The sequence below is a fragment of the Oncorhynchus gorbuscha genome, linkage group LG25 (genome assembly GCF_021184085.1).
Source record: "Oncorhynchus gorbuscha isolate QuinsamMale2020 ecotype Even-year linkage group LG25, OgorEven_v1.0, whole genome shotgun sequence".
NCBI classification, from domain to species: Eukaryota; Metazoa; Chordata; class Actinopteri; order Salmoniformes; family Salmonidae; genus Oncorhynchus; species Oncorhynchus gorbuscha.
This window is the reverse complement of record NC_060197.1, coordinates 10,555,172-10,582,659: the sequence shown is the minus strand read 5'-3', so window position 1 is coordinate 10,582,659 and position 27,488 is coordinate 10,555,172. Positions and strand designations below refer to the sequence as shown.

The 27,488-nt window shown below is 46.9% G+C and overlaps 1 protein-coding gene across 1 annotated transcript in view; it reads right to left on the bottom strand.

Annotated features, from left to right (window-relative positions):
* Nucleotides 1-27,488, bottom strand: part of LOC124013603 (filamin-C-like) — a 103,274-nt gene that overhangs the window by 62,900 nt on the left and 12,886 nt on the right. The window contains 1 exon segment of the mRNA XM_046327920.1: nucleotides 2,163-2,411. Within this exon segment, the coding sequence (XP_046183876.1) occupies nucleotides 2,163-2,411 (249 nt within the window).

Sequence of the window (27,488 nt, the reverse complement as noted above, 5' to 3'; positions counted from 1 at the left end):
TTTGATGGTTGGTCAGAGGGCATAGCGGGATTTCTTATACGCTTCTGGGTTAGAGTCCCGCACCTTGAAAGTGGCAGCTCTACCCTTTAGCTCAGTACGAATGTTGCCTGTAATCCATGGCTTCTGGTTGGGGTATGTATGTACGGTCACTGTGGGGACGACGTCCTCGATGCACTTATAAATAAAGCCAGTGACTGATGTGGTGTACTCCTCAATGCCATCGGAGGAATCCCAAATCATGTTCCATTCTGTGCAAAACAGTCCTGTAGTTTAGCATCTGCTTTATCTGACCACTTTTTTATAGACAGAGTCACTGGTGCTTCCTGCTTTAAATATAGCTTGTAAACAGGAATCAGGAGGATAGAATTGTGGTCCGATTTACCAAATGGAGGGCAAGTGACAGCTTTGTATGCGTCTCTGTGTGGAGTACAGGTGATCTAGAATTTTGCGCATTTAGCATGTTGATGGAAATTAGGTAAAACTGATTTTAAGTTTCTCTGCATTAAAATTCCCGGCAACTAGGAGCGCCGCCTCTAGGTGAGCGGTTTCCTGTTTGCTTATTTCCTCATACAGCTGACTGAGTGCAGTCTTACTGCCAGCATCCGTCTGTGGTGGTAAATAAACAGTCATGAAAAGTGTGGATGAAAACTCTCTTGGCAAATAGTGTGGTCTACAGCTTATCTTAAGATACTCTACTTCAGGAGAGCAAAATCTAGACACTTCCTAGATTTCGTGCAGCAGCTTTTGTTTACAAATATACACAGATCACCCCCCCCCCCTCGTTTTACCGGAGTGTGCTATTCTATCAATAGCGTATATCCCACAAGCTAAATATCCATGTCATCATTCAGCCACGATTCTGTTTCTGATGTCCCGTTGGTAGGATATTTGTGATCATACCTCGTCTAATTTATTGTCCAATCATAGCACTTTGGCAAGTAATATTGACATAGCGGCAGCTTCCCAGTCGCCTTCTGTGGATCCTTATGAGGCACCCCGCTCTGTGTCCTCTGTTCCCGTGTCTCTTTCTCTTGCCAATGACAGGGATTTTGGCCATGTCGGGTGTTCGAAGTACATCCTGTGCGTACTGCTTGTTGAAGGAAAAGGCGTTGTCTTATCCAAGGTGAGGTAAGTGATTGCTCTCCTGATATCCAGAAGCTATTTTTTTGCGGTAAGATACGGTGGCAGAAACATTATGTACAAAATAAGTTACAAATAACATGAAAAAAAACACATAATAGCATAATTGGTTTGTCACGTCCTGACCTTAGGTCCTTTTGTATGTCTCTATTTTAGGTTGGTCAGGGCGTGAGTTGGGGTGGGCATTCTATGTTTTGTTCTTGTGTTTATATTTCTATGTGTTTGGCCTGGTATGGTTCCCAATCAGAGGCAACTGTCAATCGTTGTGTCTGATTGAGAACCATACTTAGGTAGCCTTGTTTTCCCACTCTTGTTTGTGGGTGGTTATTTTCTGTTTCAGTGTTTTCACCATACGGGACTGTTTGGGTTTTCCTTTATTCGTTTGTTTTCTGTGTTCAGTGGAATAAATATGACGAACACTTACCACGCTGCACATTGGTCCGATATTTCCTACTCCTCCTCAGAAGAGGAAGACGACAACCATTACATGGTTAGGTTTCCGTAAAACTGCTACCATTTCTTCCGGCACCATTTCAACATTTTATATCAACCAGTTAGTCAGCCCTGAACGTACATAACCCTTACCCCTGACCTGGTCTCATTAGGCTTGGTGTTTCAACAAGACTGTTTCAAAAACACTGGAGTTTCTCTGGAACTTCTGTGACACATACTTGGAATGATGGCTAAGGTTAGTGTTTAGTGTTGTTCCAGTGAATACTATGGATGATTAATCAACCCTCAAACAGCTCTCTAATGAGTTACAACCTGGAAGACTATTGTCAACAAATGAAACATATGATGCACAGATCTTGGATCAGCTCTTACAAAACTCTTACAGTTCCTACAGATTGACAATCTGCACTCAAACTGCTCCTCAATGCCTTACCTCAGGCACAGTTGTCAATCAGTGCTCCCAGGGCTTTGCCATCCATCTAGTCTAATTAACTAACACTAAACTGTTTCTGAGTCAGCTCCAAGCCAAGGAAAACAGAATGAGTCACAGATCCTGGATCAGCTCTCACCTGGGGCACAGTTGTCAACCAGGGCTCCCAGGGCCTTGCCGTCCCTCCAGTCACGGTGAAAGTTGTTGATGGGCAGCTGGGGCACCTTGTTCTGGATCCATCCCAGCAGCCTCTGCTTGGGGGTCAGCTTCTTGGCGTCCTCATCGTCTTCGTCCTCCCACATGGGCATTGAGATGGAGTAGTGCAGGATCAGAGTCCAGATCAGACCCAGGATAAGCTTCAGGTTCCCATCCACGATGGCCTTACTGTCTGTAAAGTGGGAGAGAGGGGAGGGTTAAGGTCAGGTCATTTACTAAGGTACTAATACTGAATAAAGAACATAGTAATAGACTGAAGGTATTGTGCAAAAAAAGCAATACTCCCATGAAAGCAATACTGGCCTCTATAAATTGTCTCCCCAGGTAACTCGAGTTTAACCTTTTACTGCAGTGGGCTAAATTAGGGTCACATCGAGTGTTTCCTGGTAGTCTTAAACAAATCTACTATAAAACAAAACTATACACCTCACACACATTGTTGGGGGTCAAAAAAGGAGACACCTGTACCATGTATGATATAGAGTTCAAATGTATTCAATTTTGAGTTTGCATCCTAATATTACACTTTATTTACATCACAGACCACTAAAATATATCAAAACCGCTTGATATAGAAACACCAGATTTTCAGCAGCTTATTAAAATATTAATAACATTCCACCCATGAGGCCACTAGGTCATTTGATTGGAGGAAAGGGCTACGCCCTCTTCCATATACAGTTACAACTTAACTCACAAACTGGGGAGCAGGTTAGGTCTAGCCCTAACCCCTTGTGTGGGGCCTCTACCGCACACACACCTGCCATCTGATTGGTCTGTTCTAAAGAGAAACAGTGTGTTGTGTGTTTACTCTGCTCTTATGAGACCCTGGCTGTCCCGGCCTTATCGCCACGGTGATCACCACGGAGATCACATATAAGGCGGCAGGGGGAGATGTGTGTGGGGGGGGGATTAGACAATGGTATCACTCTAGGACTCCTCAGTCACCGTCTTCATAATACTGATATTTAAGCTTCCCTTCCGGCGGCTATCCATTTGTCTTGTCTGGTTGGATGATCCCTCACACACTCATCCAGTTTCGAGGTGCATATTGAAGATATTGGAAGAACTGTCCACATTAACCTTTTGTCAGCCAACAATATGAGTAGCCCTAACGAACAGCAAAAGCACTAGCCTATGTCAATATACTATTCCCCCATAGTACAAAGGTCCACCTATTCATTTGGAATAAATATTCCAAACATACTGCATTCTGGGGAAATTGTGGGATGTGATAGATCCCAAATGAATACAACCACATTTGTTATGCAATGTGCTGACACAACAGATCAAAATGTTGCTAAACTATTAGGTTCTTTATTCACATTATAAGCGCAGCAATGCGCACACGGTAGTAGGTGTAGCGATGTACGCTGAGAGTCGGGAAGCAAGTTCAGGGAGTGAAGACATTTAAGAAATAAATGAACAAAACAAGAAACATGAACAGCGCACCGACAATGAAACAGAAACAATGACGACTGGGGAAGAAACCAAAGGGAGAGACATATAAAGGGCAGGTAATCAAGGAGGTGATGGAGTCCAGGTGAGTGTCATTATACGCATAACGCTCTGGAGTCCAGGTGAGGGACAGGAGTGCGCCATAACGAGAACCTGGTGACCTCGAGGCCGGAGAGGGAACACATGACAGTAGGCTATAAACACGAATGTTCCATTAGAGGAAAACACCATTATCAAAAGTGACCACAAATGCAATTATACTTTTATTACTTTTATTATGAAGGTTTATTATGAAGGTATTTGGTATGGTGAAAATGATCTTCCCCAAACTTGAAACGGCTTATATATGCCAGTTAAACTCTACACCCCTTGTAAAGTGGACTTATGTGCTTAATTCTAAGTTATTTGGCTACATTGGATCAAATCAAATCGTATTTGTCACATTCACATGGTCAGCAGATGTTAATGCGAGTGTAGCGGAATGCTTGTGCTTCTAGTTCCGACAATGCAGTAATATCCAACGAGTACTCTAACCTAACAATTTCACAACAACTACTTTATACACACATGTGTAAAAGAATGAATAAGAATGTGATGTAGGTGTCCTGGAGGGTAGGTAGTTTGCTCCCGGTGATGCATTGTGCAGACCTCACTACCCTCTGGAGAGCCTTACGCTTGTGGGCGGAGCAGTTGCCATGCCAGGCAGTGATACAGCCCGACAGATTGTGCATCTGTAAAAGTTTGTGAGTGTTTTTGGTGAAAAGCCAAATTTCTTCAGCCTCCTGAGGTTGAAGAGGCTCTGCTACGCCTTCTTCACCACACTGTCTGTGTGGGTGGACCAATTCAGTTTGTCCGTGATGTGTATGCCGAGGAATTTAACTTACGACCCTCTCCATTACTGTCCCATCGATGTGGATAGGGGGGGTGCTCCCTCTGCTGTTTCCTGGAGTCCACGATCATTTTTGTTGACGTTGAGTGTGAGGTTATTTTCCTGACATCACACTCCGAGGGACCTCACCTCCTCCCTGTAGGCCGTCTCGTCATTGTTGGTAATCAAGCCTACCACTGTAGTGTCGTCTGCAAACTTGATGATTGAGTTGGAGGTGTGCATGGCCACGCAGTCGTGGGTGAACAGGGAGTACAGGAGAGGTCTGAGAACACACCCTTGTGGGGCCCCAGTGTTGAGAATCAGTGGGGTGGAGATTGTTATTACCTACCCTCACCACCTGGGGGCGGTCCGTCAGGAAGTCCAGGACCCAGTTGCATCGGGCGGGGTCGAGACCCAGGTTTGGAGGGTACTATGGTGTTAAATGCTGAGCTGTAGTCGATGAACAAACCTTATAAAAGCATATAGGCCTGAGGCCTGGGCTTATGGGACATTAGCTCATGGGCTCTCATGAAGAATTTGATTCTTATTTTGAATACATTTGCATCGATGTCAGAGTGATTAGAGGGACAATAGAGTGCTGAGTACCAGGCAGTTAGCAAGTTTGGTAGTCTAATGACCATCATACTAATGACCATCAGCAGCATCAGAGCATGGAGAAGTCTATTTACCGTGACTAAATGGTCACGTGGAATTTGACTGCCTTCGTGACTCATGACCACCGGTGTGACGGTGATACGGTTCCCACAACAGCCTTATCCATGAGTTGGTTCAGTCAAATAAGTACAGGGGGTGTAAGGTTGGGGGTTGGTGGGGAGGTGATGTGAGGGTGGAGGGGGTTAAGGGGGTAGGGGAGTGGAGTTGTAGGTAGGGATGGCTAGTAGTTTGGGCTTGGACCATAAGGGAAAGAAGGGAAAGAGGTTTTGAATTGGAGGACTGGGTAGAGGCACTGTTGGGGTATACAGGTGTGGGGGCGAGGAGGCTGGTGTGAGAAGCTATAGGAGGACGGGCTCATTATAATGGCTGGAGTGGAATAAATGGAACTGTATCATACAGATCAAACATATGGAAGTCAAGTTTTCCATTCTAGCCATTACAAAGAGCCTGTCCTCCTAGAGCTCCTCCCACCAGCTTCCTCTGGTGTAGGGATAGGAGATTACAGTAGTTGGGGGAGTTTGAGGTTAGTGGAAGTGGTAGGCTAGGGGGAGTGATATTGAGAGCTAGGACAGATGTAGAAAGATTGATATCTTTGGCTGATGGTCTCCATTTTGGCTCAGTGAGGGGGCAGTTTCGTGTTTCATTTAGCTTGCAAGGTGCTGAGAGCAGATCAGCACTAACGAACCCTGCAGAGTGATATTACTGCACCAGCAAAACACCAGAAAGAGAAGACCCCTCAGGTATACTGTGCCCGTTTAAAAAAGGCAGGACTTTACATTCACACTCTCCCAGTCTGACACTTCTCCTTCAGCACTCCTAAGAGAGTACTAAACACACATATGCACACACACAAACATTCACACACACATGCGATAAGAGAGAGCGATTCAATCCCTTCAGTGGTTTGGTCCAGGTCCAACATTTGAAAGCCTGATATTTCCGGCACTGGGGTGTGTAGGATCTGAGTCTATGGTGAGAGCATCCTGGCTTGAACAGGGACATTCCTATAGGACTGCATCAGAATGGTCAGTGCGTGCATTCATGTGTGTCCTACTGTATTGGGAGGGGACATTACCCAGACTCCCTGGCTCAGTAGTCTCGCCTGTCAACAAGGCTGTCACCCTGTCATCACTTGCAATGTTGACAATTTGCAATGTTTTTTTTCTACATTACTGGACAGTTAACGACCCTTCGCATATAGGACCGCTACACCTCCACTGCTTTGAATTGATCTTGGAAAACTGCCTCGTCTAATCTTACTCGACAAAACAAAATGTTTCCTCGTAACTTGAAGTTGAACTCTGCAAACAAACAGCTTGCAAACATCCGACGGGGCTGATGACATGGTCGTGGAATCCAGCAGGATCAAAGTCAACATGCATGGAAGAACAAACAGTGGGAAAGAACAACAAACACATGACTTAAAGGCTTGGGGAAAAGGAAAGGTGCGTTAGGGGGGAGAAGGAGGGGGACAGAATTCCAAACTGGAGCTGGGATGGGGAATGAGAATGTTTTCTGATCATTTCCAGAGGGGTCAAACAGAGGTTGAGGTTGGGGGGTATTGACGGGAACAATGAATATGGCCCTGTCGACAAGTGTGTGTGTGTGCGTGTGTCTGTGTGTGTGTGAGGCATCTGTGTCTCTGGAGCCAAAGCATTAGTGTGTGATTGAATGCCTCCCTCTCTCAGTCTCATGGCGCCTGGCCTGACCCTTTACAAAATCTACTCTCTGTACAGGAGATAAGCAGTGTATCTCCCACACCCATTCAAATCATCCTGTGCCATTCACCAACCACACTGCCACATGGAGTCAAGAGAGATAATAGAACAGAGGGTGAGAATAGAGGGCATCCAATAGCTCACACTAACCCACTTCAGTTCCTCCACTAGAGCAGTAAAGCACAAAAGTACTAAGTTGCTAAAATGATTTGCTGTCTCTGTGTCTCTCTCTCTCTCTCTCTCTCTGGATCACACAATTCTCTCTCCTTCCTCCCTTTTCCTCTGTCTTCATTTTCCTCTTTATCTTTCTGGCACATTCTGTTACTCCCCTAACACGTCTCACTTTCCCACTCTGTCCCCCTTTGCCTCCCCCTGTTTGTCTCTCCCTCTCTCATTCTTTCCTCTCCTTTCAACCCCCCCCCCCCCCCCTCTCCCTCTCTCTCCCTGTTCCCTGTTGTAAGTCGCTGCTCGGAGACACAAAGCCCTGATGTCTGAACTTCACTCATAACACATTCTCTCCAGTTGGACTGGGGGGGGGGGGGGGGGGGGCAGGCAATGTGGCCTTTCAATGTGGCCTTTCAATGTGGCCTTTCAATGTGGCCTTTCTGCCCGGAACCCATTGTTTCGCCTCCATGTCGGAGCAGAGTGACCTTTAAGGCTCTGATTGGTTTGTTTGTTTGGTTACCCCGGGCAACGCCAAACTGTAACCCACTCAAACTGACACTGACTGTAGCACTCCAATGGGCGTACAGCCTTCGCAGGAGAGGTTGTGTTAAAACAAGCCCTTGTTGTTAATGTGAAGGTGTCTGGCCCTAGGTCCAGGTCTCATTCTTTCCGCTCCTCTCCTGGGCTCTCTCTGTTTCTCTCTCTCGCTCTGTCTCTCTCTCTGTCTCTCTCTCTCTCGCTCTCTCTGTCTCTCTCTCTCGCTCTGTCTCTCTCTCTCTCTCTCTCTCTCTCTCTCGCTCCATAAACAGAATGGACAGACGTGAAGGGTCAGCAGTGAGTAGGGTGGACAGAGCTGGCGTTTGGACAGCGGCCCTTCAGAAGCCAGCTGCTGCTCCAGTTTCAACTGTTCTGCCTTATTATTATTTGACCATGCTGGTCATTTATGAACATTTGAACTCTCTGACTGGCAGATTGCTAAAAGATCCCCCACTGCTCCACTCTTTACTTCAGTCTATTATGGCTCTATAGTTGCTATGAAACACACTTGCACACATACATGCTGACATATAACCACGCTCACTGCACACTCACAATACTCCACCAAATCACTGTGTATTTATTCCATGTGTCAATAGTTATAATTTTTTATTACATTTTGTGTCTTTATCTTTAACTCTGCATTGTAAGTAAGCATTTCACTGTTAGTCTACACCTGTTGTTTACGAAGCATGTGACAAATAACATTGGATTTGATGCGATGCGATCTCAAGGGTAATGAAGACATGGGTGTGTGTGTTCTGATCTGTCCGCTCTGTCTCTAACAAATCGAGAACTAACACAAAGAGACGGATGCAGCTCAGACACCTGGCCTGTAAGAGCCAGAACAGAACAACAGAAGGCCCAGTGAAAACTAGTATTTTCAACTCTTTTACTCACTGGGGGACAATGTCAGCTAGAAGAATCCATTGAGGTATGGGCTAGATCAGAAGGAGCCTCAAGCACTTCTGTCTTCCTATGACAAGTAATAAGACAGATGATTCCAACGACTTCTGGAATCCAGTTCAAAGAACAGGGGAACAGAATCCTCCCATATCAGCTAGATCAGTGCAGAACAGAAGAAAAGACAGTATAGCTTGAGTGTGTGTTTGTACGCAATGGTCAGACATAGACACAATGCATAGACATCCAGACTTATTGTGTGTGTGTGTGTGTGTGTGTGTGTGTGTGTGTGTGTGTGTGTGTGTGTGTGTGTGTGTGTGTGTGTGTGTGTGTGTGTGTGTGTGTGTGTGTGTGTGTGTGTGTGTGTGTGTGTGTGTGTGTGTGTGTGGTAGCCTAGTAATGTGTAAGGGTTGAGTGAGGAGACAGAGTTTAGTGGAGTGGCAATGATGGCACCACAGAGTGGGGGGGGGATTCCATGAGGAAACACTACAGAACAGCTCTTGTTTCCTGCTGATGGGTTCACTTCCTCCTGGGGAAGCATTTGACCGACGCACAGCCTCACACTATCTGCTTCAGACACGTCCTGTGTGCACAGTGCTGTGGTATCTAATCACTCTGCTGTTTTTTCCTGCATATTATGTTCAAGTGTGTGTGTGTGTGTGTGTGTGTGTGTGTGTGTGTGTGTGTGTGTGTGTGTGTGTGTGTGTGTGTGTGTGTGTGTGTGTGTGTGTGTGTGTGTGTGTGTGTGTGTGTGTGTGTGTGTGTGTGTGTACCCCTGTCCTAATTCCCCATAGATAGAGTGAGTGGATAGAGTGAATGGATAGAGTGAGTGGATCGAATGAGTGGATCGAATGAGTGGATCGAGTGAGTGGATCGAGTGAGTGAATGGATAGAGTGAGTGGATAGAGTGAGTGAATGGATAGAGTGAGTGGATCGAGTGAGTGAATGGATAGAGTGAGTGGATAGAGTGAGTGGATCGAATGAGTGGATCGAGTGAGTGGATGGATAGAGTGAGTAGATAGAGTGAGTGGATAGAGTGAGTGAGTGGATAGAGTGAGTGAGTGGATAGAGTGAGTGGATAGAGTGAGTGGATAGAGTGAGTGGATAGAGTGAGTGGATCGAATGAGTGGATCGAATGAGTGGATGGATAGAGTGAGTAGATAGAGTGAGTAGATAGAGTGAGTGGATAGAGTGAGTGAGTGGATAGAGTGAGTGAGTGGATAGAGTGAGTGGATAGAGTGAGTGGATAGAGTGAGTGGATCGAGTGAGTGGATCGAATGAGTGGATCGAGTGAGTGGATGGATAGAGTGAGTAGATAGAGTGAGTTGAGAGAGTGAGTGAGTGGATAGAGTGAGTGAGTGGATAGAGTGAGTGAGTGGATAGAGTGAGTGAATGGATAGAGTGAGTGGATAGAGTGAGTGGATAGAGTGAGTGGAAAGAGTGTGTGAATGGATCGAATGAGTGGATAGAGTGAGTGGATGGATAGAGTGAGTGGATAGAGTGAGTGGATAGAGTGAGTGAATGGATAGAGTGAGTGGATCGAGTGAGTGAATGGATAGAGTGAGTGGATAGAGTGAGTGAGTGGATAGAGTGAGTGAGTGGATCGAGTGAGTGGATGGATAGAGTGAGTGGATAGAGTGAGTGGATAGAGTGAGTGAATGGATAGAGTGAGTGGATAGAGTGAGTGGATAGAGTGAGTGGAAAGAGTGCGTGAATGGATAGAGTGAGTGAGTGAGTGAGTGAGTGAGTGAGTGAGTGAGTGAGTGAGTGAGTGAGTGAGTGAGTGAGTGAGTGAGTGAGTGAGTGAGTGAGTGAGTGAGTGAGTGAGTGAGTGAGTGAGTGAGTGGATAGAGTGAGTGGATAGAGTGAGTGGATAGAGTGAGTGAATGGATAAAGTTAGTGAATGGATGGATAGAGTGAGTGGAAAGAGTGCGTGAATGGGATGAGTGAGTGAGTGAGTGAGTGAGTGAGTGAGTGAGTGAGTGAGTGAGTGAGTGAGTGAGTGAGTGAGTGAGTGAGTGAGTGAGTGGATAGAGTGAGTGGAAAGATTGAATAGATAGAGTGAGTGGAAACTTTAGAGTGAGTGAGTGAGTGAGTGAGTGAGTGGTGGTGGTGAGTGGTGAGTGAGTGAGTGAGTGAGTGAGTGAGTGAGTGAGTGAGTGAGAAGTGAGTGAGTGGATAGAGTGAGTGGAAAGATTGAATAGATAGAGTGAGTGGACTTTAGAGTGAGTGGAAAGATTGAGTGGATAGAGTGAGTGGATACTTTAGAGTGAGTAGATAGAGTGAGTGGATACTTTAGAGTGAGTAGATAGATTGAGTGGATAGAGTGAGTGGATACTTTAGAGTGAGTGGAAAGATTGAGTGGATAGAGTGAGTGGATACTTTAGAGTGAGTAGAAAGATTGAGTGGATAGAGTGAGTGGATAGAGTGAGTGGATAGAGTGAGTGGATAGAGTGAGTGGATAGAGTGAGTGGATAGAGTGAGTGGATACTTTAGAGTGAGTAGATAGAGTGAGTGGATACTTTAGAGTGAGTAGATAGATTGAGGGGATAGAGTGAGTGGATAGAGTGAGTGGATAGAGTGAGTGGATAGAGTGAGTGGATAGAGTGAGTGGATAGAGTGAGTGGATAGAGTGAGTGGATACTTTAGAGTGAGTAGAAAGATTGAGTGGATAGAGTGAGTGGATAGAGTGAGTGGATACTTTAGAGTGAGTAGAAAGATTGAGTGGATAGAGTGAGTAGAAAGATTGAGTGGATAGAGTGAATGGATACTTTAGAGTGAGTAGATAGATTGAGTGGATAGAGTGAATGGATAGAGTGAGTGGATACTTTAGAGTGAGTAGATAGATTGAGTGGATAGAGTGAATGGATAGAGTGAGTGGATAGAGTGAGTGGATAGAGTGAGTGGATACTTTAGAGTGAGTAGATAGATTGAGTGGATAGAGTGAGTGGATACTTTAGAGTGAGTGGAAAGATTGAGTGGATAGAGTGAGTGGATACTTTAGAGTGAGTAGATAGAGTGAGTGGATACTTTAGAGTGAGTAGAAAGATTGAGTGGATAGAGTGAGTGGATAGAGTGAGTGGATAGAGTGAGTGGATAGAGTGAGTGGATCGAGTGAGTGGATGGATAGAGTGAGTAGATAGAGTGAGTGGATAGAGTGAGTGAGTGGATAGAGTGAGTGAGTGGATAGAGTGAGTGGATAGAGTGAGTGGATAGAGTGAGTGGATAGAGTGAGTGGATCGAATGAGTGGATCGAGTGAGTGGATGGATAGAGTGAGTAGATAGAGTGAGTAGATAGAGTGAGTGGATAGAGTGAGTGAGTGGATAGAGTGAGTGAGTGGATAGAGTGAGTGGATAGAGTGAGTGGATAGAGTGAGTGGATCGAGTGAGTGGATCGAATGAGTGGATACTGAGTGGATGGATAGAGTGAGTAGATAGAGTGAGTTGAGAGAGTGAGTGAGTGGATAGAGTGAGTGAGTGGATAGAGTGAGTGAGTGGATAGAGTGAGTGAATGGATAGAGTGAGTGGATAGAGTGAGTGGATAGAGTGAGTGGAAAGAGTGTGTGAATGGATCGAATGAGTGGATAGAGTGAGTGGATGGATAGAGTGAGTGGATAGAGTGAGTGGATAGAGTGAGTGAATGGATAGAGTGAGTGGATAGTGAGTGAATGGATAGAGTGAGTGGATAGAGTGAGTGAGTGGATAGAGTGAGTGAGTGGATCGAGTGAGTGGATGGATAGAGTGAGTGGATAGAGTGAGTGGATAGAGTGAGTGAATGGATAGAGTGAGTGGATAGAGTGAGTGGATAGAGTGAGTGGAAAGAGTGCGTGAATGGATAGAGTGAGTGAGTGAGTGAGTGAGTGAGTGAGTGAGTGAGTGAGTGAGTGAGTGAGTGGATAGAGTGAGTGGATAGAGTGAGTGGATAGAGTGAGTGGATAGAGTGAGTGAATGGATAAAGTTAGTGAATGGATGGATAGAGTGAGTGGAAAGAGTGCGTGAATGGATAGAGTGAGTGAGTGAGTGAGTGAGTGAGTGAGTGAGTGAGTGAGTGAGTGAGTGAGTGAGTGAGTGAGTGGATAGAGTGAGTGGAAAGATTGAATAGATAGAGTGAGTGGAAACTTTAGAGTGAGTGAGTGAGTGAGTGAGTGAGTGAGTGAGTGAGTGAGTGAGTGAGTGAGTGAGTGAGTGAGTGAGTGAGTGAGTGAGTGAGTGAGTGAGTGAGTGAGTGGATAGAGTGAGTGGAAAGATTGAATAGATAGAGTGAGTGGATACTTTAGAGTGAGTGGAAAGATTGAGTGGATAGAGTGAGTGGATACTTTAGAGTGAGTAGATAGAGTGAGTGGATACTTTAGAGTGAGTAGATAGATTGAGTGGATAGAGTGAGTGGATACTTTAGAGTGAGTGGAAAGATTGAGTGGATAGAGTGAGTGGATACTTTAGAGTGAGTAGAAAGATTGAGTGGATAGAGTGAGTGGATAGAGTGAGTGGATAGAGTGAGTGGATAGAGTGAGTGGATAGAGTGAGTGGATAGAGTGAGTGGATACTTTAGAGTGAGTAGATAGAGTGAGTGGATACTTTAGAGTGAGTAGATAGATTGAGTGGATAGAGTGAGTGGATAGAGTGAGTGGATAGAGTGAGTGGATAGAGTGAGTGGATAGAGTGAGTGGATAGAGTGAGTGGATAGAGTGAGTGGATACTTTAGAGTGAGTAGAAAGATTGAGTGGATAGAGTGAGTGGATAGAGTGAGTGGATACTTTAGAGTGAGTAGAAAGATTGAGTGGATAGAGTGAGTAGAAAGATTGAGTGGATAGAGTGAATGGATACTTTAGAGTGAGTAGATAGATTGAGTGGATAGAGTGAATGGATAGAGTGAGTGGATACTTTAGAGTGAGTAGATAGATTGAGTGGATAGAGTGAATGGATAGAGTGAGTGGATAGAGTGAGTGGATAGAGTGAGTGGATACTTTAGAGTGAGTAGATAGATTGAGTGGATAGAGTGAGTGGATACTTTAGAGTGAGTGGAAAGATTGAGTGGATAGAGTGAGTGGATACTTTAGAGTGAGTAGATAGAGTGAGTGGATACTTTAGAGTGAGTAGAAAGATTGAGTGGATAGAGTGAGTGGATAGAGTGAGTGGATAGAGTGAGTGGATAGAGTGAGTGGATAGAGTGAGTGGATAGAGTGAGTGGATACTTTAGAGTGAGTAGATAGAGTGAGTGGATACTTTAGAGTGAGTAGATAGATTGAGTGGATAGAGTGAGTGGATAGAGTGAGTGGATAGAGTGAGTGGATAGAGTGAGTGGATAGAGTGAGTGGATAGAGTGAGTGGATAGAGTGAGTGGATACTTTAGAGTGAGTAGAAAGATTGAGTGGATAGAGTGAGTGGATACTTTAGAGTGAGTAGAAAGATTGAGTGGATAGAGTGAGTAGAAAGATTGAGTGGATAGAGTGAATGGATACTTTAGAGTGAGTAGATAGATTGAGTGGATAGAGTGAATGGATAGAGTGAGTGGATACTTTAGAGTGAGTAGATAGATTGAGTGGATAGAGTGAATGGATAGAGTGAGTGGATAGAGTGAGTGGATAGAGTGAGTGGATAGAGTGAGTGGATAGAGTGAGTGGATAGAGTGAGTGGATACTTTAGAGTGAGTAGAAAGATTGAGTGGATAGAGTGAGTGGATAGAGTGAGTGGATAGAGTGAGTGGATAGAGTGAGTGGATACTTTAGAGTGAGTAGAAAGATTGAGTGGATAGAGTGAGTGGATAGATTGAGTGGATAGAGTGAGTGGATAGAGTGAGTGGATACTTTAGAGTGAGTAGAAAGATTGAGTGGATAGAGTGAATGGATACTTTAGAGTGAGTAGATAGATTGAGTGGATAGAGTGAATGGATAGAGTGAGTGGATACTTTAGAGTGAGTAGATAGATTGAGTGGATAGAGTGAATGGATAGAGTGAGTGGATAGAGTGAGTGGATAGAGTGAGTGGATAGAGTGAGTGGATAGAGTGAGTGGATAGAGTGAGTGGATAGAGTGAGTGGATAGAGTGAGTGGATAGAGTGAGTGGATACTTTAGAGTGAGTAGATAGATTGAGTGGATAGAGTGAATGGATAGAGTGAGTGGATACTTTAGAGTGAGTAGAAAGATTGAGTGGATAGAGTGAGTGGATAGAGTGAGTGGATAGAGTGAGTGGATAGAGTGAGTGGATAGAGTGAGTGGATAGAGTGAGTGGATACTTTAGAGTGAGTAGAAAGATTGAGTGGATAGAGTGAGTAGATAGAGTGAGTGTTTGACAGTTGAGCGGAGAGAGAGGGAAAAAGTGACCGTATCTCTCCAACAGGAGAAAGAAAGACAGAAAAAAACAAATGACAGTGTGGAAGCGAGCCACTCAGACTCACATTTTCCACAGGATTTCCCAAAGACAATGTCCAAGGAAGAAAACACACGCACACAGACACCAGCTGGAGCCAATGTCAAACAGTTGTTGGAGAGGGATTCCCAGGGGCAGTTTTTAACAGACTCACACACATATATACACACACACACACACACACACGCACACACACACACACACACACACACACACACACACACACACACACACACACACACACACACACACACACACACACACACACACACACACACACACACACACACACACACACACACACACACACACACACACACACACACACACACAGATATACATAGATAAATCACTTTCCTTGGCATGAATTGCGTTTCTGCTTCTCTGAACAACGAAGGCTTGAGAGCCACAACGGTCAAAAGGTTATGCTTATATAAGACACACACTGAAGTAGTATGATTGAACACTTCAATCCCTAAGAAGAAAACAAAGTCACTTAGTGCACCAACGCAGAGTAACAAACTCTCACAGTCTCACGTCAGAATTAGACGTTCATCTTATGTTTCTCAATTGTCAAATTTCGAAGTTGTTCCGAACGTCAAATTTCGAAGTGTTTCAGGTTAAGTTTAGGCATTTAACTCCAAAATCGGTTTCGGTGTTAACTCTGAATGGTTAAGATAAGGGTTAAGGTTTGGGATAGGCTTAAAATAACAACTCAAAAACAACTTCCTATCGAACACTCACTCTATTCACTCCCTCTGTCACTGGGACATCAGGACAAGCGAACACACACTGAATCAAAGGCAGATGCTTACGCCCATCCGCCATCGCTGTCCACAACACCATAGCAAAACCTAAATATACTTGAAGGTAACAGCGCTCACTGTTGCCCCTAGTGGCTGGTTTCCACATCATCTCTCGGCGTCCTCAGACATGGATGGACGTCGAATACTGACTTGTATCATGGGTGACCTGGCTGGAGTATTACCCCTGCAGGCTTAGGGTTCCCCATGTATCTCTGCCAGGCCTGAATAAACAGTTATAACCACAACCTTATGAATCAAAGCAGAGCTGAACTGTGACTGAGAGCTTCAGCTGACCAAACCCTCACCTTCTCTCTCACCACCTCATCAATTAAAGCCCTGTTAAATGTCATTATTCTCTCTCACCACCTCATCAATTAAAGCCCTGTTAAATGCCATTATGGGAGGAGTACTGTATACAAACCCAGAGTTCAACCTACGAACAGATACATAGACTACATCATGGTTAGGACCACACAAATACACACACATAATCACACACACATAATCACACACACATAATCACACACACATAATCACACACACATAATCACACACACATAATCACACACATAATCACACACATAATCACACACACACACACACACACAGTCACACAAATACACACAAATACACACACAATCACACACACACACACAAACACACACAAACATACACACACACACAAACACACACACACCTACACACAAACACACAAACACATATACACAAACACACACACACACATACACACAAACACACACACACACACAAACAAACATACACACACACACAAACACACACAAACTCAGTCCCGCATGCACAACCAACAGATACACACACAACATACAGCCTCATCATCATCACACACACAAATCGAACATAATCACATAAAAACACACACACAAACACACAGGCCAGCTGACGACCTGCTGCATTCCTCCGCCACACACAATAGGCCTCGGGGTCAGCTCCAGCAGCTGGATAAATGTTGGATGTGTAATTTAGGGCTTTACAAAGGCCCAGTGCTATATAAAGACCACGGAAATTAGACACACACACACACACATCACCTGTGGCTTATAAAAGACTGAAGGGCCTAGCCATTTCAAGAGCTGTGACCAGAGCTGTCTAACACAGCAAGTAACGAAACATGTGGCATACACTCACACACACACACACACACACACACACACACACACACACACACACACACACACACACACACACACACACACACACACACACACACACACACACACACACACACACACACACACACACACACACACACACACACACACACACACACACACACACACACACAGACATGTACTAATACACCCACACACTCACACACTCACTGTTCTGTGTCTAAAGCGTCAGTAAGAGCACATCTCTCAACACTCCATAGAAAACAGACACCAGGACATGGTTGCTATAACAGACCTCCACACACTTTCGTCTTGGATCACATTTCTATTCAGCTCACATCTCTCCTAAAAGGAATCCTCTACTCCCTGGCTGCTCTACCTAACTCCCCCCTTTCTCATCCCCCTTGGTTGGGTGTTTGGCATGGTGCAGTCTCCAAAGTAAACGTTGTATACCACTCGGTAATAACCCTGTCATGGTGAACAGGTTACAAGCACTCTCTCCTCATGCCAAACCCTGAGCCAGCCCCTCAAGAACACCAGGGTCTGTATTCACAAAGAGTCTCAGAGTAAGAGTGCTGGCCTAGGATCAGATCCCCCCCCTGTACATAGAAGCATGGTTATTATTATCTGAAATGCTAAACTGATCCTAGATCAGCATGTCTACTCTGAGACTCTTTTTGAACACAGGCCCAGGGGTGTTTCTCTACCAACAGAATAGTAGCCTGGGTAACTAACAAAGAAGAACAGAACACAAGAAAGAAAGGGACCTTTCTCCCTTTCTCTTTTTCCTGAGTTAGAGGTTGAGCCAGGAAAGCTCAGAAGTGAATTAGATTTGTCACCTGGTTGGGCCCAGTCAGAGTAATGGAGATAAAGAAGGGAATACTCTGTTCTATAGGAGTGTTGACTGAATGTTGGAAATCAGTTTGTGGGATGTTTCCTACTGTAGATTGATAGACTAGACTGTATTGTTCTCGAAGGGAGTATTTGATTTAACAGCCCATTTTACATTCAAGTAGTGGTTACCAGTGTTCTGCTCAGGGGGTGTGGGAGAAAGGAGTGAGGGCAGCGGAGGACTTGTATGGTCTGCTGTTGCGTAGGGAGGATGACTGAGCTCTCTCTCTCTCTCTCTCTCTCTCTCTCTCTCTCTCTCTCTCTCGCTCTATATTTCTCTCTCTCTGGTGGGACCCAGTCTGCAGTCTCAGCTGCCGGCCCAGTTGCTCACAGGCGTTTAGAACCAACAACTGGGGGGGTCAACAACCTCTAGGGGGATGTAACAGACAGTAACACACACAGTCACATACATTGTATACAGTACTTCTCCTTGGTTGATCCCCCCTCCCGCAAAACTCCGGCACACAGGCGGTATTGTCTCCCCGAACCCCCCCCCCAACCCACCCCCCGGCTCCCATGTGATCTGTTCTGCTCTGGGCTGGTGGGCATGAGGGAACTGTGAGGACCACAGTGGAATACAACTAACCCACGTCCTCATCAATGCTACAGTACAGACAGAAACCCTACACTTTCTATTACACTTAGAGGAATCTCACACATACTGTATAGCTACATAAACACAGACACACATACTTATGCATACTGTACGTGCATAACAGATATGAATACAAAGCAATACACTAAGACTGGCCCATACATATGGATCACACAGAAAGATGGCACAGATAGATATGATGTCTGTGTCCGTGTCCGTGTGTGTGTGTGTGTGTGTGTGTGTGTGTGTGTGTGTGTGTGTGTGTGTGTGTGTGTGTGTGTGTGTGTGTGTGTGTGTGTGTGTGTGTGTGTGTGTGTGTGTGTGTGTGTGTGTGTGTGTGTGTGTGTGTGTGGTGAGCAGGGAATAGGTCAACAGTGTGACAGTCAGCAGACTACAGAGAGAAAGCACAGACTAAAAACAGAACAGAACAGAGCAGGGCAGGAGACACAGACACAGAAACAGAGATAGTTACTACATACTAGTTAACTGAAATAAGCAAACTAACTTCACAAAGTTGTAGATCAGAACTACACAGGAATGCAGATGGAGTTTGTCTTCTGACGAGTGGTAGATGCTGGGGAATGGCAGATAGATACAGATGGTATCACTGGTATAACACACACCCCTGCAGCCCCAAGGGCCCCAGATAACGTTTGAACACGTCGTAAACCATGGCACAAAAAAAATAGAATTACAGGAAATTGGCTGTAAAACTGTGAAGGAAATGCTCTGCCTCGTGGCACAATGTATAGGATAGCATGAATTTAGCTTTAAGAATGCAAATGTTTTCCTCTGCACCATGACAAAATGTATAGAATTGTAGGAAGTTAGCTGGGGGCCTTGCATTGAAACTGGATCATTAAACACTACTCTACTGTCACATCAGGAAACACATGGCAGCCATCTGTCACACCCTGGTCGAAGTATTTTGTGTTTATCTTCATGTTTGGGTCAGGCCAGGGTGTGGCATGGGGTTTTTGTATTGTGGTGTGTTTTATCTTGGGGTTTTGGTATGTATTGGGATTGTAGCTAGTGGGATGATCTAGCAAAGTCTATGGCTGTCTGGAGTGGTTCTCAATCAGAGGCAGGTGTTTATCGTTGTTTCTGATTGGGAACCATACTTAGGCAGCCATATTCTTTGAGTGTTTTGTGGGTGATTGTCCTTAGTGTCCTTGTTCCTGTCTATGTGTTAGGTTACACACGTATAGGCTGTTTCGGTTTTCGTTACGTTTATTGTTTTTTGTAGTGTTTGTATTTAGATTCGTGTCACGTTTGTTTATTAAATTATGGATCGCAATCTACACGCTGCATTTTGGTCCGACTCTCCTTCACACCTAGAAAACCGTTACAGAATCACCCACCCCAAACGGACCAAGCAGCGTGTCAACAGGCAGAAGCCACAGGAGAGGCAACAGAGGCAGCAGCAGCAGGAGCAGCAGCAGCTGCAGTGGGAGAGGCTGCACTACCTGGAGAAATGGACATGGGAGGACGAACTGGACGGTAAAGGACCCTGGGCTCAGCCTGGAGAATATCGCCGCCCCAAGGAAGAACTGGAGGCGGAACGTAGAGGCGCTGGTATGAGGAGGCAGCACGGCGACGCGGATGGAAGCCTGAGAGTCGGCCCCAAAAATGTATTGGGGGGGCTCACAGGGAGTAGGGCTACGCTAGGTAGGAGACCTATGCTAACTTCCTGTGGTTACCGGGGGGGCTAGAGAGACCGGGCAGGCACCGTGTTATGCAGTGGTGCGCACGGTGTCCCCAGTGCGGGTGCATAGCCCGGTGCGGTATATTCCAGCTCCGCGTATCGGCCGGGCTAGATTGAGCGTCGAGCCAGATGCCATGAAGCCGGCTCTACGCATCTGGTCCCCAGTGCGTCTCCTTGGGCCGGTTTACATGGCACCAGCCTTGCGCTCGGTGTCTCCGGTTCGCCTGCATAGCCCAGTGCGGGCTATTCCACCTCGCCGCACTGGCAGGGCGACCGAGAGTATTCAACCAGGTAAGGTTGGGCAGGCTCGGTGCTCAAGAGCACCAGTGCGCCTGCACGGTCCGGTCTATCCAGTGCCACCTCCACACCCCAGCCCTCCGGTAGCAGCTCCCCGCACCAGGCTTCCTGTGCGTGTCCTCGGTTCAGTACCACCAGTGCCAGCACCACGCATCAGGCCTACAGTGCGCCTCGCCTCTCCAGTGCTGCCGGAGCCTTCCTCCTCTACACCCATGCTGGAGTCTCCCGCCTGTTCAGTGCAGCCAGAGCTTCCAGCCTGCATGGAGCAGCCAGAGCTGTCCGCCTGCATGGAGCAGCCAGAGCTGTCAGTCTGCATGAAGCAGCCAGAGTTGCCAGCCTGCATGGAGCAGTCAGAGCTGTCGGTCTGCATGGAGCAGTCAGAGCTGTCGGTCTGCATGGAGCAGTCAGAGCTGTCGGTCTGCATGGAGCAGTCAGAGCTGTCGGTCTGCATGGAGCAGTCAGAGCTGTCAATCTGCATGGAGCAGCCAGAGCTGTCAGTCTGCATGGAGCAGCCAGAGCTGTCAGTCTGCATGGAGCAGCCAGAGCTGCCAGTCTGCAAGGAGCTTCCAGTCTGCAAGGAGCTTCCAGTCTGCAAGGAGCTGCCAGTCTGCAAGGAGCTGCCAGTCTGCAAGGAGCTGCCAGTCTGCATGGAGCCGCCAGAGCTGTCAGCCTACATGGAGCAGCCAGAGCCGCCAGTCAGCGTGAAGCAGCCAGAGCCGCCAGTCAGCATGGAGCAGCCAGATCTTTCAGTCTGCCAGGATCCGCCTGTCAGCCAGACTCTTCCAGATCTGCCAGTCAACCAGACTCTTCCAGATCTGCCAGTCAACCAGACTCTTCCAGATCTGCCAGTCAACCAGACTCTTCCAGATCTGCCAGTCAACCAGACTCTTCCAGATCTGCCAGTCAACCAAACTCTTCCAGATCCGCCAGTCAACCAAACTCTTCCAGATCCGCCAGTCAGCCGGGATCTGCCAGATCCGCCAGTCGGCCAGGATCCGCCAGTCGGCCAGGATCCGCCAGTCAGCCAGGATCCGCCAGTCGGCCAGGATCCGCCAGTCGGCCAGGATCTGCCAGTCAGCCAGCATCTGCTGAAACCACCAGCCAGCCAGGATCTGGTAGATCTATCTACCTGCCTGGGCTTCCTCTCACTCCGGAGCTTCCTCTCACTCCAGAGCTTTCCTCTCACTCCGGAGCTTCCTCTCACTCCGGAGCTTCCTCTCACTCCGGAGCTTTCCTCTCACTCCTGAGCTTCCTCTCACTCCTGAGCTTCCTCTCACTCCTGAGCTTCCTCTCACTCCTGAGCTTCCTCTCACTTCCGAGCTTTCTCTCACTCCCGAGCTTCCCCTCAGTCCCGAGCTGCCTCAGTCCCGAGCTGCCCTTCAGTCCCAATCTGCTCCTCAGTCCAGTGGGGTTCTGGGTGAGGACTACTGGGCCATGGTCGGCGGCGAGGGTGGACTATCCAGGGACGCGAGGAGAGGGGACAAAGACATTGACTGAGTGGGGTCCAGGTCCCGCGCCGGAGCCGCCACCATGGACAGACGCCCACCCGGACCCTCCCTGTTGTTTTGAGGTGCGTTCGGGAGTCCGCACCTTAGGGGTGGGGGTTCTGTCACGCCTTGGTTGAAGTATTTTGTGTTTATCTTCATGTTTGCGTCAGGCCAGGGTGTGGCATGGGGTTTTTGTATTGTGGTGTGTTTTGTCTTGGGGTTTTGGTATGTATTGGGATTGTAGCTAGTGGGGTGATCTAGCAAAGTCTATGGCTGTCTGGAGTGGTTCTCAATCAGAGGCAGGTGTTTATCATTGTCTCTGATTGGGAACCATATTTAGGCAGCCATATTCTTTGAGTGTTTTGTGGGTGATTGTCCTTAGTGTCCTTGTTCCTGTCTATGTGTTAGGTTACACAAGTATAGGCTGTTCCAATTTGTAAGTCGCTCTGGATAAGAGCGTCTGCTAAATGACTTAAACGTTTATTGATTTTTGTAGTGTTTGTATTTAGATTCGTGTTACGTTTGTTTATTAAATTATGGATCGCAATCTACACGCTGCATTTTGGTCTGACTCTCCTTTACACCTAGAAAACCGTTACACCGTGTGTGTGTGTGTGTGTGTGTGTGTGTGTGTGTGTGTGTGTGTGTGTGTGTGTGTGTGTGTGTGTGTGTGTGTGTGTGTGTGTGTGTGTGTGTGTGTGTGTGTGTGTGTGTGTGTGTGTGTGTGCTTACACTGAGTACACAAACCATTAGGTAAACCTTCCTAATATTGAGCTTCACCCCATATTGCAGCGCAAAAAATCCTCAATTAGTCGGGGCATGGACTCTACAAGGTGTCAGGGCATGGACTCTACAAGGTGTCAGGGCATGGACTCTACAAGGTGTCGGGGCATGGACTCTACAAGGTGTCGGGGCATGGACTCTACAAGGTGTCAGGGCATGGACTCTACAAGGTGTTAGGGCATGGACTCTACAAGGTGCCAGGGCATGGACTCTACAAGGTGCCAGGGCATGGACTCTACAAGGTGTCGGGGCATGGACTCTACAAGGTGTCGGGGCATGGACTCTACAAGGTGTCGGGGCATGGACTCTACAAGGTGTCGGGGCATGGACTCTACAAGGTGTCGAAAGCATTCCACAGAGATGCTGGCACATGTTGACACCAATGCATTCCACAGTTGTGTCAAGTTTGCTGGATGTTGTTGTGTGGAAGACCATTCTTGATACACACAGGAAACTGTTGAGCATGAAATACCCAGCAGCATTGTCGTTCTTGACACACTCAAACCGGTTTGCCTGGAACCTACTACATACCTAGTTCAAAGACACTTTAAATATTATGTCTTGCCCATTCACCCTCTGAATGGCACACATACACAATCCATGTCTCAAGGCTTAAAAATCCTATTTAACCTGTCTCCCCCCCCTTCATCTACACTGATAGAAGGGGATTTAACAAGTGACACAATAAGGGATCATAGCTTTTACCTGGAATCAACTGGTTAGTAAATGTCATGGAAAGAGCAGGTGTTCTTAATGTTTTGTACACTCAGTGTATGTGTGTGCATGTGCGTGTGTGTGTGTGTGTGAGAGAGAGAGAGAGAGAGAGAGAGTGTGTGTATGTGTTTGAGTGTGTGTGTATTTGTGTGTGTGTGTTGTGTGTGCGTGTATCCATGCATGCTTGCATACAGTATGTGTGTAAGTGTGTGCGTGCGTGTGTGTGTGTGTGTGTGTGTGTGTGTGTGTGTGTGTGTGTGTGTGTGTGTGTGTGTGTGTGTGTGTGTGTGTGTGTGTGTGTGTGTGTGTGTGTGTGTGTGTGTGTGTGTGTGTGTGTGTGTGTGTGACGTTTTCATAAGCCTTTAAAGTCACCATATGAAACATGTTGTGAATGAAAGAGCGTGCCTTACACTCCATTCACAAGCACATCTTAGAAGACCCCGCACAGTCATTCATGAAAGAAACCTCACCAAAGAACACATCCCAGGGCCCACAGCGTGAGACAGGCAAACATGAGCCAAAAATAGATGGAGAGAGTGACAGGTAGAAATCCAATCTTAGCCCATAGAATGAACAGCCAGCTGTTTATGCTGCTTCAAAAGGAACTACATCTAATTGATCAAGGATGTGGGTGTTAGAACTATATCATTTGAACTCCCCAGCGTGTGTGTAATGTCCCAGCGTCACTCAGACACACATTCATCCCTGGTATGATAAGGGAGAAAGACTCAAGCTGTTCTCCTCATTCTCACTTCTGATCTGTCCCAGGTAAAGAGGTGTGTGGAGTGGCAGTGGCCTTATGACCCATAAGGGAAGAAGTTCATGAAAGGCAGAGGGAGTTTTCAAAGTGTTAATTATTCATTTTTTCCGCCATGCTGAGGGCTAAACATCTGGGCACTACACAGCTGGGCCCTCCCCCACACCCAGCTATCACTCCTCTTGCCTCGCCTCACCCTCACTCCCTTCCCCCAGCCTTCCCTTGCCTTGAACCGTCATGGCGGGGTGCCAGATTCCTTAAAATCCCCCATTTGTGTCGAGGCTGAGAAATATCCTAAACATGTTATCAGGCATTTTCCCCCTCCATCTTGTTATTTCCCCTGCTCTGACCTCACAGCACCCCATTGGAACCTACCCTGTTCTGTGGGAGGTGAGGAGAGAGGCCTGCGCCTGGATAAACAAAATGTCCAATCTGGCAACGCCATAGGGACCAGGAGGAGAGTGAAGATGAATAAGGGCTTAGATCAGGCAACACCTTGGGCTGCAGAGGGAAGTAGAGTTAGGGTCAGACCTAGCAACCCTGTAGGGAGCAGAGGGAAGTAGAGTTAGGGTCAGACCTAGCAACCCTGTAGAAAGCAGAGGGAAGTAGAGTCAGGGTCAGACCTAGTAACCCTGTAGGGAGCAGAGAGAAGTAGAGTTAGGGTCAGACCTAAAAACCCTGTAGGGAGCAGAGGGAAGTAGAGTCAGGGTCAGACCTAGCAACCCTGTAGGGAGCAGAGGGAAGTAGAGTTAGGGTCAGACCTAGCAACCCTGTAGGGAGCAGAGGGAAGTAGAGTTAGGGTCAGACCTAGCAACCCTGTAGGGAGCAGAGGGAAGTAGAGTTAGGGTCAGACCTAGCAACCCTGTAGGGAGCAGAGGGAAGTAGAGTTAGGGTCAGAACTCGCAACCCTGTAGGGAGCAGAGGGAAGTAGAGTTAGGGTCAGACCTAGCAACCCTGTAGGGAGCAGAGGGAAGTAGAGTTAGGGTCAGAACTCGCAACCCTGTAGGGAGCAGAGGGAAGTAGAGTTAGGGTCAGACCTCGCAACCCTGTAGGGAGCAGAGAGAAGTAGAGTTAGGGTCAGACCTAGCAACCCTGTAGGGAGCAGAGGGAAGTAGAGTTAGGGTCAGACCTCGCAACCCTGTAGGGAGCAGAGGGAAGTAGAGTTAGGGTCAGAACTCGCAACCCTGTAGGGAGCAGAGGGAAGTAGAGTTAGGGTCAGACCTCGCAACCCTGTAGGGAGCAGAGAGAAGTAGAGTTAGGGTCAGACCTAGCAACCCTGTAGGGAGCAGAGGGAAGTAGAGTTAGGGTCAGAACTCGCAACCCTGTAGGGAGCAGAGGGAAGTAGAGTCAGGGTCAGACCTAGTAACCCTGTAGGGAGCAGAGGGAAGTAGAGTTAGGGTCAGACCTAGTAACCCTGTAGGGAGCAGAGGGAAGTAGAGTTAGGGTCAGACCTCGCAACCCTGTAGGGAGCAGAGGGAAGTATAGTTAGGGTCAGACCTAGTAACCCTGTAGGGAGCAGAGGGAAGTAGAGTTAGGGTCAGACCTCGCAACCCTGTAGGGAGCAGAGGGAAGTAGAGTCAGGGTCAGACCTAGCAACCCTGTAGGGAGCAGACTTGGGTGAAATGGATTAAGGGGTCAGATTGTTGGGCTGCTAGCAGCAGTTGTGCCTGACACCAACTGCCCCAGAATGCACTTGCCGATTTCTCAGGGTGCTAAGAAGTGTGTGCATAGACTACAACAGGTTGTTTGTTTAGCATGGAGGGCACTCCACATACGCTAGGTTACATTATACTGTGTGTAATGCTGGGCTATTTTAACAGCATGACAGACATTGACGGGGGACCTTAATGGTGACGTCACCGAAACAGGGCACAATGGAACCTTTCAATGGAACTCTACCTCTCTGTTTTTCTGTCTCTCTCACTTTGACCAATCAGGTTATAGAAGCGACTGCTTTCTGTTCTGACACTCCAGATGTGAGTGACTTAGTCTACGCAGACACACACAGACACGCACAAACCCCCCACACGCACACACACGAGCACACACAAACACACACAAGCATACATTTGCCAGGCACCACAGCACTGGATGTTAGGTGGCTCCTGGGTGTGTCGAAGGGAGAGGTCAGATCCAAACCCTACCCCTACTCCATTCTCAACTCCAGAGTCCCCCCCCCTCTCTCTCTCTTTCTCATCCGTTATTCTTCCCTCCATATTATATCCCCTACTGTGTAATCCTGCGGTCCAGATGGCTTAATCCTGATAACCTGTTTCCACTCGCAACGATTAGGTCATCACATCTGTCTTAAACATAGAAATTGTGGAAATGTGGTTTGGAAACGTTTTGTTGCTATGGACACGGACCCTTATCTATGTTTATGGTGCCAAGTCTATGTGGACAGGGTAACAAACAAAGTGATGTACTGGAAACCCATATACCCAAACATCCTCACAGGAAGCAGGCGGCTGTGTCACTGCCTGACATTTAACATCACCATCATCAGGACCCCTTGGATTAATCCCGCTCGTCATCTGTGAACTTTGTGGCTAGTCATAATAAACATGTATTGACACAGGTTCAAAATATCTCATCCCAAACAATCTTGTGATTTTGGCTCTCTTGGCTGGACTCAAAGGAATGTCTACTGTCTGGTAGGTCTGTCTGTTGGAAACGTCAGTCTCTGGAATAACACATTATGTTTAACCAGTCTCTCTCCCTGACCATCTCTTCACTCTTCCACTCATCCTATCCCCTGTTTCCACTCTTCTCTACCTGTCCATCTCTTCACTCTTCCACTCACCCTATCCCCTGTTTCCACTATTCTCTACCTGTCCATCTCTTCACCCTTCACTCTTCCACTATTCCACTCTTCCACTCACCCTATCCCTTGTTTCCACTCTTCTCTACCTGTCCATCTCTTCACTCTTAAACTCATCCTATCCCCTGTTTCCACTCTTCTCTACCTGTCCATCTCTTCACTCTTCCACTCACCCTATCCCCTGTTTCCACTCTTCTCTACCTGTCCATCTCTTCACTCTTCCACTCATCCTATCCCCTGTTTCCACTCTTCTCTACCTGTCCATCTCTTCACTCTTCCACTCACCCTATCCCCTGTTTCCACTCTTCTCTACCTGTCCATCTCTTCACTCTTCCACTCACCCTATCCCCTGTTTCCACTCTTCTCTACCTGTCCATCTCTTCACTCTTCCACTCTTCCACTCTTCCACTCATCCTATCCCCTGTTTCCACTCTTCTCTACCTGTCCATCTCTTCACTCTTCCACTCTTCCACTCATCCTATCCCCTGTTTCCACTCTTCTCTACCTGTCCATCTCTTCACTCTTCCACTCTTCCACTCATCCTATCCCCTG